This window comes from Tachysurus vachellii, chromosome 12 (assembly GCF_030014155.1).
Source record: "Tachysurus vachellii isolate PV-2020 chromosome 12, HZAU_Pvac_v1, whole genome shotgun sequence".
NCBI classification, from domain to species: Eukaryota; Metazoa; Chordata; class Actinopteri; order Siluriformes; family Bagridae; genus Tachysurus; species Tachysurus vachellii.
This window is the reverse complement of record NC_083471.1, coordinates 7,793,051-7,808,432: the sequence shown is the minus strand read 5'-3', so window position 1 is coordinate 7,808,432 and position 15,382 is coordinate 7,793,051. Positions and strand designations below refer to the sequence as shown.

The 15,382-nt window shown below is 40.1% G+C and overlaps 1 protein-coding gene across 7 annotated transcripts in view; it reads left to right on the top strand.

The window, feature by feature from the left end:
• The window catches only part of hivep2a (HIVEP zinc finger 2a), a 63,725-nt gene extending 52,299 nt beyond the window's left edge, over positions 1–11,426 (top strand). For all 7 annotated transcript variants that reach the window (XM_060883122.1, XM_060883118.1, XM_060883120.1 and 4 more), the window contains 6 exons: positions 2,471–7,469; positions 7,612–7,763; positions 7,876–8,051; positions 8,224–8,319; positions 8,452–9,374; positions 9,613–11,426. In XM_060883122.1, coding sequence (XP_060739105.1) covers positions 2,733–7,469; positions 7,612–7,763; positions 7,876–8,051; positions 8,224–8,319; positions 8,452–9,374; positions 9,613–10,287 — 6,759 coding nt within the window. In that variant the 5' untranslated portion in view covers positions 2,471–2,732 and the 3' untranslated portion in view covers positions 10,288–11,426. The remainder of the gene's footprint in view (positions 1–2,470; positions 7,470–7,611; positions 7,764–7,875; positions 8,052–8,223; positions 8,320–8,451; positions 9,375–9,612) is intronic.
• Positions 11,427–15,382: the final 3,956 nt, after the last annotated feature.

Genomic DNA, 15,382 nt, shown 5'->3' with positions numbered 1-15,382 from the left:
GGAGTCAGCAGGACGCTCCAGGTGGCTGACTTTTTGGTACACATTTAGGGTGATAGATCCCACAGACCTGCTAACACAGTCCAAAAACACAGTGTGGAAAGTGCTGGGTGAGGAAAAACACAGCTTTTCTGTTGTTAGGAGACAGAACAATAGGCGAAAAGGAAAGTAATGCTGGGTGTGTGTGTGTGTGTGTGTGTGTGTGTGAAACATCCTGAGCTGCGACGTCTTTCCATTGCTCAGTGAAGGAAAGGAAATTTTCAAGGAAAGGCAGCAGATAACGAGCTTGACTCTTTAATACTGTGTACAGATTGAAATAAATCAGTATGAGGATCTCTCCGAAAAAGCTTTTTCTAGAAAAATCTAAAATCTTCTCCTGTTGGAGATAAAAAAAAAAAGTCACATACAAACAGAACAATAAAAACGTGGATCCAACAAGAACTCGTTCCTTATCGATCGGAGACGCTGTCGAATTGTTGTCTCATTCAGATATTATGAGAGGTTAAAAAACGCCTCTCTGCCTGCTCTGATAGCAGCGTACCTTCTGGGTGTAATGGGCAGGACGTCATCCTTGCAGGAGAAAAAGAAAAGGATCTGCTGACGTGGATCATTCAGACTGGATCATCAGTAAGATTGTCCTTTTCTGTAAAGCGTATTAGGGTGAGAAAACCTCCAGACCTCCTTTGACCTCCAGACCCACTTAAAGCCAAGACGTGAGACATCGTTATCTAGTTCTATCAGTATCACACCCCTGAGCTGCAAAACTATATTTTAGAATGAAGTAAAGAAAGCTCCGGGCTGGATTAAATCTCTCTTCATTTCTTTAGAGCTTGGCTTGCTGTGGAAAACAGCAATTACAGGACATGACTTAATTCTTAAAGAATATCTGATCTACAGTTGTGTGTGTGTGTGTGTGTGTTTCCACTTACTCATTCTTTTCTGAAATCATTCTTTTCATGTCAGTGTGTATATCCTGCTCACACACTCATGTGCACCAGCTTATTTTTCTCCAAGCATTTGTTCAGTTCGGTTTCTACAGCTTCTGCTAGCTATTTTTTTCCGTTATGAATTAGTTCGAAGGCGAGGAAGAAGAGAAGGAAATGTTTTCTAGTGCGGGATGATAGCAGAAGTAGCTCTGTGTTGCTTTTGTGTAATCGCCGTCCTTTAGCCTGATGTAAACTGAAGAAAGGCAGCAGAGATCTTATACTGTGTGAAAAAGAAAGAGCATAAGAAATGATACCTGAGAGGATATTATGTAGGAGATATATTTGGATCTGGGTTGCGTTGCTGCCTCACGGCTCCTGTGTCCTGGGTTTGATCCTGAGTTTGTGTTACTGTCTCACTTTGCGTAGGTGTCCTCTAAGTTCTCCAGTTTCCTCCCACTGACCAAATACATGCATGTAATAGATTTGTTATGCTACGTACAGGTTACACCTCTAGTTGTGTGTGTGTGTGTGTGTGTGTGTGTGTGTGTGCTGTCCTACATTGGCCTGGTGACCCGTCCAAGTAAATTTCTGCAGCATTCTCCAGATCTTCCATGACATAAAGAGATGAATGAATTAATATATTAGAGTTTTAAATGATGGTGATTAATTAGTCAATTTATGCGCAACATTTTAACTTCTACATGCACGTCTTCTCTCTCTTTCTTTTATTTCTCATTAAAAAATACGGTATGCTGCTAAAACAAGGCTATGCAAAACGGCTACAGACCAAAACCAAACCAGAAACCCCTGAGCCACTACTGTATGTGGGTTTAAACTCATGATTCTTGGTTCGTGAGCACATATTTTCCTGTGTCAGGGATGGAAGAAACTGAAAACAAAACAAACAATAAGTTAAAGTTTCAGGTACTATAAAAACCACTGGCTTTTCTGGTGTGCTATTTTTAGTGCTCGCACCAGCCCCCAGAAATCGGTCTCACATAGTTTCCTCACTGTTTCACATGTAGCCCTGAGAAGAGAAAAAAAAATAGTACATCAAAACGTTTTACATTACGCTATCGCAAACACTGACTGTTGAATGTTCGTCGACTTTTGTAACTGTAGACTTTATAGTAGTGTAACACAGAAACGTTTATTTCCTAAGATCTTCCATCTTTTACGTTTAAGTCTACTAAAGCAGAAGAAAAACGGCAGAGAAATGAAGAGAACATTGCATCCTCATAGTTCTGCCTTTAGACACCCACACACATCTGACATTAACGTCACTTGTGTTCCATAGCCTATTTTTAGACATTTGTGTCTTTTTAGAAAATAAGTGGGCATGGTTGGTTATGTTGAATTGAGAAAGGGTGGCAGCTTCTGTGTTTCTTTTCAATGAAAAGATTTAACATGCTGGTTTAGGCTAACAAGCTCTTACAGCTCTTACATTTAGTATATTCACTGAACTAAACAACATCCAACATATTGTTTGTGTTTACCAAGATTCATTTTGTTTTTTTGTTGTTTTTTTTTCTTTTTCTCCTTTGTAGATTATCTAAGAAAGACTTGAAGAAAACAGAAGTCAAAGTGGACATCGTGGATGGAACGAAAATATTTAATGAATATTACCATGCCAAAGGAATAATTGGTTAGAAAAAAGGCGTTTTTTTTTTAAATTCTGGATCATTTCAGAAAATGGAAATGGAGGACCTTTTGTTTAAGTTTCATTGTTAGTAATCACCTGGCATGATAATATATTTGAATGCGGTTTAATAAACTGTACCTTGAGAATCTGAACGGAAATACCGAATAATGGAGCCACATGGATCAGCTGCTGGACAAAAATGCAACAAGGAACCACGTGAGAAAAACTCTTTACAAAGAAAGTGGGTCTCTGAGCCCTGTGCTGGTACAAAAGAAAGCACTTATGCAGAAAGTTTGCAAAGTGGTATCAGTGGGACAGTTATTGCAGCTTCTGGAAAGTTGCGCTTAAGTGCAGAGTCTCAGTCGTCTGCAGAAAGTCAGTTCTTCCCCAGGTCTTATTCCTATCAGCTACAGCATTCATACCCACACCAGCCCATGCAGAAGCCTTTCCTCAGCGGTACAAAGTCACAGCCTGGTTTGGAGCCCCATGCTTGGCCTTTTCCAGGCAAACTGCAGTCTCTGCCACAAGACGATATGTTTTCTGTGCACTCACGTTCTCATGGAGCTTTCCCCCGTCAGAAGTCACCAAGTTTACCTAGCGCTTTTTGCCAGTATTCACAATCAGGCTCTGAGCAAAAAGAGGAAGGACATAAGAAGGAACAGAAACCCAAGAAGCCAGGGAAGTACATTTGCCAGTACTGTGGAAGGGCATGTGCTAAGCCAAGTGTGCTCAAAAAACACATACGATCACACACAGGGGAACGACCCTATCCATGTGAACCCTGTGGCTTTTCATTCAAAACCAAGAGCAATTTATATAAGCATAGAAAGTCTCATGCACATGCTATTAAGGCCGGACTGGTTCCCTTCTCTGAGCTGGCCACTCGCACAGATATTGATCAAGCATCTTCAGTTGGCGAAACCGAGGTACAGTCCGATGCCGATCAAAGTACTGACACTGATGAAGAAAATGCAGAAGGGGCCACATACCCAGAAAAAAGTAGCTCCATACCACAGATATCATTTGACTCTGACAAAAGCACTTTAGATAAAGGAGGTGAGCCAGCATATGCAGACTCAGCCGAAGAGATGGTTATGACATCTATGAAAGTGCCTATTTTAATTGTTCCTAAACAGGGGCTAACATCAACAACCATAGAGTGTACCCCATTCACAGAAATTAGGGGATCCAATATGCGAGGTGTGGTCCAGGGTGACGAATCACATACTGTCAAACAGAGACTTGCTTTAAGACTCACGGATAAAAAAGGCCAGGACTCAGAGCAGTCTCTGAATCTGTTGAGTCCACACAGTAAAGGAAGCACAGATTCTGGCTATTTCTCGCGTTCGGAGAGTGCTGAACAGCAGATTAGTCCACCTAACACCAATGCAAAGACATATGAAGAGATTATGTTTGGAAGATCTTGGTATTACAGACCCATCTCCAGATCTAGACATTCAGTTACAATTGGGATGGCTGCTTCTGCTAGTCCTGACCCTCAAAACAAATCCGCAATGATAGAAATGGACATGGGAAAGATATCAGAGGATTGCATATTTTTCAGAGAAACTTTTCCTGAATCCCAAATGGTTGCAGTAGGTGAGCCAAAGCAATACCCTCGAGGCTATCTTCTAGAAGCTCCCTCTGATACAGGCCCACTTTTAAGAAGCAACTCGATGCCAACACCATCCCCTACCAATCTTAATGTTCCATCAGCTCTGAGAGTCAGTCAGTCCTTTGATGAAATGATGTCTCCAGATGAGGTGTTTTATCCAGGGGCAGCTAGTCTGAGGCGGCTCAGGAGGCAGGGTGCTTTTGAGCAAGGGGAATCTGACAGCTATGGCAAGGTGGGAGGTCAATTCTCAACAATAAAGATGGGGGACAGAGAACAGATGATGTCTGAGTTTAAAGGCTCAGGATCAGAACTTGCTTGTCCTGACATGCGCAGAATGGTTGGCGTGTCAGAGATGACCACGAGAAAACGGCGTAAAGAAAAGAGTGTTGGTGATGAGGAGGATTGCCCTGGACAGTATGATGACATGAAAAATGTCTCTTTTGAATCATCTGGGGACTATGATCTAAAACAAGGAGGTCAGGAAACTTCAGTGGCTGCCCACACAGGTAGAGGATCTATGTATAGTGGTTACAGCTCATTGGAAAGTTTTGATAAGGTCAGCGGTGTGTGTCCAGAGGACATTGTTCTTGTGCAGGATACAGACCGAAAGGCTGCTGTCAATGTCATATCTGTTATTCAACATACTAACTTGCTTAGCAGGCCAAATTCATTTGAAAAGACTGAGTCACTTGAACATCAATCTTATCAGCCAGAAAAGCCATTTGGCCAACTCTCCGAGCAGTCTGACCCTGAGAACATTGATGATGTGCAGAGCCCTGACTCTATTCTGAGGGCCGAGAGCATGGAGCATCAGCAAACTGACAACGAATTAGCATCCGTCTCACCTAGTCAGCAATATCATATGCCCCACAAACTCGTACGGCAACCCAACATTCAGGTTCCCGAAATTAGAGTCACTGAAGAACCAGATAAACCAGAAAAGGAACCAGAGGTGCCAACTAAAGAACCAGAGAAGCATGTGGAGGAATTCCAGTGGCCACAGAGGAGTGAAACTTTGTCCCAACTCCCAGCAGAAAAATTGCCCCCAAAGAAAAAACGTCTTCGTCTTGCAGACATAGAGCACTCATCTGGGGAGTCAAGCTTCGAGTCTACCTGTACTAGTCTGTCAAGGAGCCCGAGTCAAGAGAGCAACCTGTCCTCAAGCTTCTCAATGTCTTTTGATAGAGAGGAAAGCATGAAGTCAGCGTCACCAACAAAGCAAGATGATTTCAGCAAACAATCAGAATTTTTAACTGTACCAGGGAGCGGTCATTCCCTGTCAATACCAGGCCATCAAAAGGAGATGCGTCGCTCCTCGTCAGAACAGTCACCGAGTGGTTTACCTATCGAGGTGCCAGAAATTCGTAGCAAATCGTTTGATTATGGAAGTCTGTCAAGCAATTCAAGACAAGGGGAGTTATATGCCAGTGCATCATCCATGAAGGAACGTAGACGTGGTTATCTGGTTAGACAGGCATCTCTGAGTGTCTATCCTGAAGTTGTTCCTCAAGAGCAATGTTCTGAGTTGAACATTAAGCAAGAGCTTTCTGATACCCATGCTTTACCTTCTTCATGGCAAGGGTCTTCATCCCTAACAGCTTCACCCCACCATGTCACTGGAAGTGATCTAGCAAGGCAAAAAAGAGGATCATATCACTTGCTACAGCAGAGCATCAGTGAAGACAGCCAATCAGATGACCTGCAAAAGTCACCACGCTTGCCAGGCCAACTGTCAACCGACAGCGAGGCTTCAGTACACGAGCACATGAGCCAGGATGTAATGCAATACTCCTCACATCCAAGTAGCATATCATCACCATTTTTTCAGACAGTGGTCTGGTATACCGACCCAACACGACCCAGGCAGCACCAGGGCGTTCATCAGCTACAGAAAATACATGTCCGACCACCAAACCCACAATCAAATTTACAGAAATCCCACCAGCCTCTTCATCAAATACAGATGCATAATGAATCAAATACTGATGGGGCATGTCAAACTTATCCCTATGTCTCAAGAACCTCTCCACAAACTATTGGTAATTCATCAAAAATGCTCACTTCAAGCTCCGTTTTCTTTCAGCAAGTTCAACCAGGCTTTACTCAAACTGTAGGTCCACAGTCATCACTTCCTGGAATGCTGGTTCCTGTTAGAATTCAAACAAATGTGCCATCATATGGTAGTGTTATGTACACAAGTGTTTCACAAATCCTTTCTACTCATGCTCAGAGTACTACTTCGTTCAGAATAGGCTCAGACAATACATCTACTAGTTCACTTACAGGCATATCTTCAAAACACCCAATTGGGTTCAGTTTATCCAAAATATTAGGTCATCCCGAAGGCTCTCAGCAGTATCCACTTTGGAAAGCTCCCGAACCATTACCTGGACAGCTGAACACTGGCATACCACTGTCCTTGACATCAGGAACTATTTCAACTACAGATGCCTCCGCTAGTATTGGAGGGAGTAAGAGAATGCTGTCACCAGCCAGTAGTCTTGAACTTTTTATGGGAACCAAGCAACAGAAACGAATTAAGGAGGAAAAGATGTACGGTCAAATAGTGAAAGAGCTAAGTGCAGTTGAGCTAAGTAATTCAAGGGCACCGAATGATGGTGATAGATCGCCACAGCTTGATGCTTTAAAGAGAGATGACTTAGGAGATGATTTGGAGAGGATGTCCTCATCCCCCCCAGCTAATTACCCATCATCTATATTGTCCTCTGCATCTGATGTGCCACACAAGGAAAGCTTTACTCCTCCTTTACAAATTGTGATGAACACTGCTAAGAGAGCAGAGTCCCCAGAGGAGCTTGATGTAGACAAACCCAATCCAGAGGCCACCTCAGACCCTGAATCAATGATCTCTTCAAGTGACACCCAGGATGAATTGAAGCAGACCAAGATCCCGGTAAACATGCTGGTGCAACTTGCTGCCAGCCAGGGTGGTGCAGTATGTGGCAGCACTCTCCTGCTCACCGACTTAGCAGATGTTGATCAGTTCTTTCAGTTTCCTAGTCTACGTACAACAGCAAGTGTTAGCTGGTGCTACCTAAATTACACCAAGCCAAACTATGCTCAGACAACTCCCTTAACCTCTGTTTATGGCTCTTGGTGCGTCAGCTCCTATAACCCAAACCCACTCAGCCTCAGCACCAAGGCAACCCTGGCATTACTCTGCTCTAAACAGAGGAGGAACACAGAAACTTATACAATGGCTGCTATGTGTCATCCAGGGACTGGAAAACTTGTCTCATCCCTGTTGTGGAAACAGAAGTTTGAGCAGGTAAGGAATTCAGTCCAAATATTTAAGTATAGAGATAAAAGATTTGTAGTTCTTATTATTTATATAATCGTTTTATGTTTAGAAATTGAAACATCTTCATGTAATGATTTTTTTTTATTTTTTTTTTGGTTCGCATATATAGGTGAAGCCTGAGCTCATGAAGCTGGATATTGGCAAGATGGGAAAGAAAATTAAAGGTGTGATCTCAAGGGACAGAGTGAAAGAGGACCATGGAGAGAAGGAGGCTTCATCAAAGCAGGCTGAACCCACACGCATTAAAATCTTTGAAGGAGGGTATGTTCAGATTTGTGTCATCATTGTCCATGTGCATGTTTAACCGCATTATATAATTCATACAACCGCATCCAAAACAATATATAAATATGTAAACTTGTGTTAAATTCAGATACAAATCCAATGAGGATTATGTTTACGTGCGGGGTCGAGGTCGGGGAAAATACATCTGTGAAGAGTGTGGTATCCGCTGTAAAAAGCCAAGCATGCTGAAGAAACACATTCGCACGCACACTGACGTTAGGCCATATGTCTGCAAGTTCTGCAACTTTGCTTTTAAAACTAAAGGTAGGTTTCCTCCTCTGTGTGTTGTCAACTCCTTGTTGTTTCCCAGATTTATAGTTTGAAAAAAGTTTGTGCCATAGGAAAAGCCTAGAAAATGTTGGTACTAGTGATATACAGTACTGAAACGCCAGCCAAATACTTACCAAGTCTTTAAATTTCTTTTAAATGTTTTTAGGAAACCTTACAAAACATATGAAGTCAAAAGCCCACATGAAGAAATGCTTGGAGCTTGGGGTGTCGGTGACATGTATAGATGACGTGGAGGGAGTTGGTATGCATGAGTCTTTATTTTGATAAATGCCAATAGTTTGATGCATATTGAGTTAAATATTGGCAAGATTCTTCTGAAATAGTCAAATGAACACTTTAGTGCACAGTTCAGTCTTTTTTTCTTCTTCTTCAGATACTGCTGAGGAGATCCAAAGAGATACTGGAAAGATTGGCATGTTAGAAATCATGGCAGAGCACCAATTTTCAGATGCTGATGATTCAGATGGGGCTGAGGAAGATGGTGACGAGGTGGATGAGGATGAAGAGGATGATGATGATTACGATGGTGATTCAACACCAAAGACACCCTCTCGAAGCACAAGCCCACATCCCTATGTCATCTCCCCACATTCTGTCACTGCAGTTGCTGCCTCCCATGACACTGGCCCTGATCCATTAGGCTCAGCCCCCAAGCAGCCACTGTTTGGATATTATACCAGTTTGCCCACTATTCAAATCACTCAACTCATGGTGCCTGGTGAGAAGGCTAGAGAGAGCCAAATGGCAGAATACCAGAAATTGCTGCAAGGAGCTTTGGGTGAAGACCCTAAAAACAGATTGGAGATGCCTAGCTCCATGGATGAAGACCCTGGCTTGTCTCCAGAACATAGCTCATCTTCTTTTGAACTCTCCCCTTCTCGTATGTCCTCACCTAGCTGTGACTCCTCACCTCTTCGAGAGCCCTCACCCAGTTGTAGGTACTTGTCTCCAAAACGAGACCTCTCCCCACGGGGTCGTTTGTCACCGAGAAGAGAGGCATCCCCCCTTAGACCTCTGTCCCCCAGGAGAGATATATATAGAAAGGATCTGTCACCAAGGAGAGACATGTCCCCCAGAGGCCTCCTTTCACCTAGCTCCCATGCAGGGTGTCCAGTGTCATCTGCAAGAGATCTCTCTTGCAGACGTGAGCTGTCTCCCAGAGGCCGCTACAAGGGCGTACTCAGACCACTGTCTCCAAGAAGGGCACCTCACTCTCACAGTGGACCTTGGACACTCAACCAGCATCCCCATAGAGAGATGTCTCAAAAGAGCAGGAGCCACTCAGAAATAAATATAGTAAGTGACTAGTAGTTTTGTTGCATGTTGTTAGTTTCTGTGTGTTATTTTATGTCTTATCAAAGCTCCACTTCTTGTGATTGTGATAAACATGTAGATCTGTATATATGTTGTACATCTGAATGCCATAGTTACACTCTAATTAAACCACTGGTCTCCAAAATCGATAAATCGATGACTTATTTCAACAAAAATATCATATTGCTGTAAGCTAATCACCTGCCTAATATCTTTTTAGAATCAGAGGAAGAGTTGCTATCCCCAAGGAGATAAACAGCGCACTGAAGCTCCCGCTACACACCAAGGTCTTTTTAGCCATCTTCCCCTCCACTCCCAACAACAAGTTCGTACATTATTTCCTATGATTCCAATTGGTGGAATCCAAATAGTGCCAGGACTGGCACACCCAGCTCGCCTTCCTCTTAAGACAAATACATCAGAGGAGTCCAGCGATGCATCTTTCCACTTCTCCGATGGTTGTGAGTCTAACAACACCCAAAGTGCAGAGGATATAGCTCAACCACAAGACATGGCACAGTCCCCAAAAACTGTAAGTTCAGCCCCCTCACCTTCTTCTCAGAGATCCAGAGATGATGGTAAAGGCCTGAGCAACAAAGAGAGCAAGCAAGAAGAAGGCATCATGACATGCACTAAGGCCATTGCTTCTTTGTGCATTGCTTCAGAGGAACCGTTGGGAAAGGTGGCTGGTTCCATCCAGCAGATCCAACAGCACACATTGTCTCATTCTCCTAATGTCCAGCAAGAGTCTAGGCACTCCACCACAGAAACTGGTATGTCTGCCACATCACAGGCTCCTGGAGGCTGTCCTCCTCTCTACATTACAGGGGCTACAGAGAGGTCACCTGGCCAACAGGGCCAAAGTAAGAATCCATCCAGCACAACAAACAACTGACAACAGCTGAATAACGTCAAAATTAGAGGACATTACATTACATTACACTCATACTGTATGTTTACACATACACAGTCACACTCAAATATTAGAGTGTACATGTACAGTGTAGCATGCCTTTTATAACCTGGTTTGCCGTTTTAACTATGGTTACTTTCTTATTTAAAAATGTCAGAGAATAACCTATATGTTAACTTATACCTGTATATGAGCCTGACCAAAATTGCTTATGAACTCTGTCTGGTACTCTAAAATGTACAGATCTGTGTGCCTTTTTTTCATTTATGCTTATATTCTTATAAGCATATAAAACACGAAGACATGTAAATATATCAACCTTTGTGCATCAGCTTTGTATTAAATGCAGGTTGCTGTCTTTTTTAGACACCGGAGTCTAAATGATGTGAAGTATCAATATATGTACGGTTGCACTAAAACATATTTTTATATTGAGTGAAATGAACTGGCTTTTGTGTACAGCATCAATTCTATAATAATATTTATTGTATCTTGTTTCATAAATTGTAAAAAAAAAAAAAAAAAAAAAATTTCTTAATGTTGTGGATGCCTTTGCTAAGTAAAGCATGGATTTTACTATTGCATATTAAGAACAAAATATGTATACTGTAATGGCTTTCTATTAGAAATATTCATATACTTCAAGCCAAACTTGTTTTAGTGGGTTTTCTCTCTGACACACACATACACACACACACACACACACACACAAACTATATATATATATATATATATATATATATATATATATATATATATATATAATTTCTTTTACATAACACGGTTTGGTGGTTGGTAGCTCTAAGTTCTGACTGCCCCTTTCCTGTCAGCTTATTAGGCTACACACTAGTTGTGATATTGCTGCTCTTTTATGTAGAACTGTCGAGCATTAAGTGAATCAGCTTGTCGAATTGTTCACTTCCCTTGAAAACATTCTGAAATGGTTGTGAAATGTTAATCATGTCGCTTGGAGTATTTGTTTTATTGATTAGAATGGGAAACATTCCAACAGATGTATATATTGAATGCCCATAATCCTGTATACTCATGGTCAGACATACGTTGAAGGAGTTCATTACGGGCCATGCCATCAGTCCACACTTTTCTTTTTTTTTTAATACATATATATATATATATATATATATATATATATATATATATATATATATATATATATATATATATATATATATATATATATATAAATCGTTATAAGTTGGTAAACTCCAATAATAACTCTCAAAATGCACTTTATATTTCTTAAAACTTTCAGAAAGATAATCCTGTGCTATAATGCTATATCTGAAACTCATGCTATATCAATTTTGGAACTGGGATTCAGGCAGATTTAAGACATTTAAGTCTCTGATTACACAATTTAACTGGAGCATGGAGCCAGAGCACTCCCATGTGTAAATCCTGTAATTTGTACTGTGTGTATTTGATTCATGTTATTTACTCCTTGGACATTTTTGTCAATAGTACCTGGTATTCACTGTTAAGTGTATTAATATGTTAAAAACCCAAGGTATCAAAAGCATAAATCATTGTAATGAAAGAGAAAGAAATACATGGTATACATAAATGGGTAAGTTTGTGATGTCGGTGAAAATACATTATCATACACAATTTTGACATTAAATGACAATACAAAAATAATAATAATAATAAAAAAACTTCTGGATCGTGTTTTCAAATAAATGCAACTGTGAAAACTTTGTGTGTACTTGATGCTACTGCTATAAATCCATTAATATCTATTATGTTATTTAGATCTATTAACTCGATACAATACTTTACATAATGTACATATATTTTGGAGACTTGTGTTGCTTCCTGTTTAATTTCATTTTCTTTATGTCTAGTTCTAGGGTTCTCTTGTATACCACCCTTATATTAAAACACTAGAGTAAGAGATGATAAAATGCTCTGTAATTCATATTATTATTTTATAATAATAAGGTTGAGGTCACTGTGCTCTGCCTACATGTGAGGTGAGAGGAAGGCTGTTACTGTATACCTTGTGGATTAAGCAGGAAAAACAATACTCCTTATCAATATGTAACTGAGTGACTTTCAGAGAGTTCTTTCAGAGACGTTGGAGAGTCTGTCTTACATTCTTAATTGACTTCAGTCAAATTCTATTTAATTTTAGTCCACTTGAACACAACTTTTACTTAGACTTTGATATGCTGAAGCTATCAAGGTCAGACGAGTCATACCCACCATTTCAGGTCGACAACTAAAGACAGTGTATAATTTGGAGATGGGGGACCATTAATGTTTTTTTTGTTTCCATTTTTTACAGTCCAGTAGAAGAGACTACATTAGCCAAATACACTTTAATAAACTATTATTAAACTTATACTGACTACACTTTAAGCTCATTTTAGGATAAACAACATACCAGTAATTATAATTATACACATAGTGCAAAGAAGCCCACTATTACAGCAGTAGATAAAAGAGAGTTTTCAAGTTGATGATATGATGTAGGTCAAGACCCATCCATTGTTATGTAAAGATCTGCACCAAGAGCATCATGGCTCCAGGCCACCTTCATTCATCCTCTCCATCATAACTGGTGTCACCGTTCCAATTTGTCATGAGCCAGAGACTCTTCTGTTTATGTAGAATAGGTTGGGCATTTGTACAATGTACATACTGTATTTGTGAATGTTTGTTTTGGAGCATGTCAGGTAACCCAGAGTCTGTTTTAACAGTCGATGTTAAAAGTGAGTGTGATTAGGATCAGGTGTGCACCATAACATTGAAGATGAGGTTTATTGCTGTTGCAAAGTGCCGTTTCTGGCTAATACCAGCACTGACATGACGAAAAGAGGTAAAAAAAAAAAAATAATAAACATGGCCAAAATCTAGTACAGCAGAAATTGACATCATGCTGTCCTTTCAAATTGATATGACTGAAAGAATCAGAGTAAAGTGGAATCTGCTGGGAAGACAGCTGAATCTATCCTCTACCATCGGCTCTACCTCTGGCAAATTAGGCTGGCCTGAATGCTCTAAAAGGTACGTTATTGTGGCATAAGCAATGGAATAAGCCATTTTACACCACTTTTTTGAAACAGGACCAAAAAAAAAGTTCACTACAGTGTTGTCTGTATGCCTCAGAGTTCTCAAGTTATGGGCTAAAACATACAGTGCTGTGCTGTGCTGTCCTACAGTGCCACCATCAGGACAACCAGGTTCTTCTTGCCTAAGTAATATGAGAGAAAAGTCATTATTTTACAAGAAAGCTGATTATTGTGGCTTTGTGGGAACTGTTTTAATACATGAACACATGAAATGTAGACTACAAATAAAGACATAAAAAAAACTCCAGCAGCAAACTTACTGAACGAACTGTTAGGCTCTAGATAATCAATCTACAATCATAAGGTTGGTGGTGTTGTCTAGTGATAGTAGGAAGAGCTATATGTGACCAAAGTGGTCAGGGCTCAGGAAGTACTTTGGGTAAGCGAGTATGCCTTGACAACACTTCTACACTTCTTTACTGAACGTTGGTTTCTCTACTTAAACTCCATGCCTTAGTGTCCTGAGCTGACATTTATCCTTTAGAGGACAATGTCTCCCATGTTTTGGGGTATGTAGCTGTTTGTAACTGGACATTCAGAGAGATCCAATCTTCATCTTGCTCTTTGGTGATATAGGTGCTACAAAAGCTGATTCCTTTTCCCCATTGCATGAAAGTCCTGAAGTAAAACCTATGACACCATTAAAAGCAATCAGCTTTAACATCCGGACTAAAACAAGATAGAACATGAGGCTTCACCCACTGTGAGGTTTCATGTGTTTATATAATAGACAAGTGATAGGAAATGAGTGAAGAAGACCCAAAACATGGGGGATGAAGCCCTCTAGTGGTGTAGTGGTGATATGTCCACAATTCTTATTTAAATTCATAAACGCACCACTGAGGTCCATGTGTTTTGGTGTATTTATAGTCATTTCAGACCAGTTTTGCTCGAGTTAGCCAAACAATATTATGCAAATTAGCTGAAATCATTGGCCAGGCTAAATGCTGTAGATGCTAACTTTGATGTTTTGAGCCTAAACATGATTTATATATTTTGTGTACATGATTTATATATATTTGTGAGTATATTTGTGTACATTAGGTGTTGGTCATGTGGCAATTTTTTGTTTTTCTTGTCCTTGTCTGGTTGTTAGGACACCAGAGATGATTTACCTCAGGCCTTCATGGTGGTTTATCGTTTAACAACAAATATATTCTTCACTTCAGTACTCAAACTAACAGCAGACATTCAGAGCTATTAAATGTTCAAACATTCACAGGGTCCAAGAGTTTTAATCACTTGAACAACGAGTGGGATAAAGCAAAAAGATGTCTAGATGTAAGTATCAGGAAATGAAAGCTACAATTCTCATCTATCATCTCATATTTATCTTTTAATCTCCAAACCAAAAGTATTTGGATGAACTGGAGTTGTTCCAGTTCTTTAAGGGAGAACTGTATATTGTTATTACTGTTAGCTTTTTTTATCCAAGATAATTTTTTAATTCATTATTCTTATGTAAAACAACAGACATCGTCAGACAGACGATGGCCTGACCTCGCTCTCTAAATAGATGTGTGTGTGTGTGTGTGTGTGGTTTGATTGTTGAGGTTGAAGCACTATCCCTCCTCTTCTGTACACACAAGCTCACAAAAAGCTTTCATTAGTGGTGTCAAGATGATTGACGCAGGAGAGCGAGGGCACGACCTTCTCTCTCCTCTTTCAGGTCCACAGATCCAAGAGTGAACATTTTTCTGTATGAATTCATAACTGTGTGTATGTGTGTTGTGCAAGTTTGTCCCTGGTTTATTGTACAACTATACTGCTAAAAAAAAACACAGACTGAAGTTGCCTGAAATTATAAAGTGAACAAATCCTCAAATGAATAATCATATGAATTAAACATCTGAACTGCTAATATAAATAATAATAATAATAATAATAACAATAATAATAATAATAACAATAACAATAATAATAATAATAATAATATGTTGCTGAGAACTCAGAGAAAGTGTGGAAATTGTTGCTGAGAACTT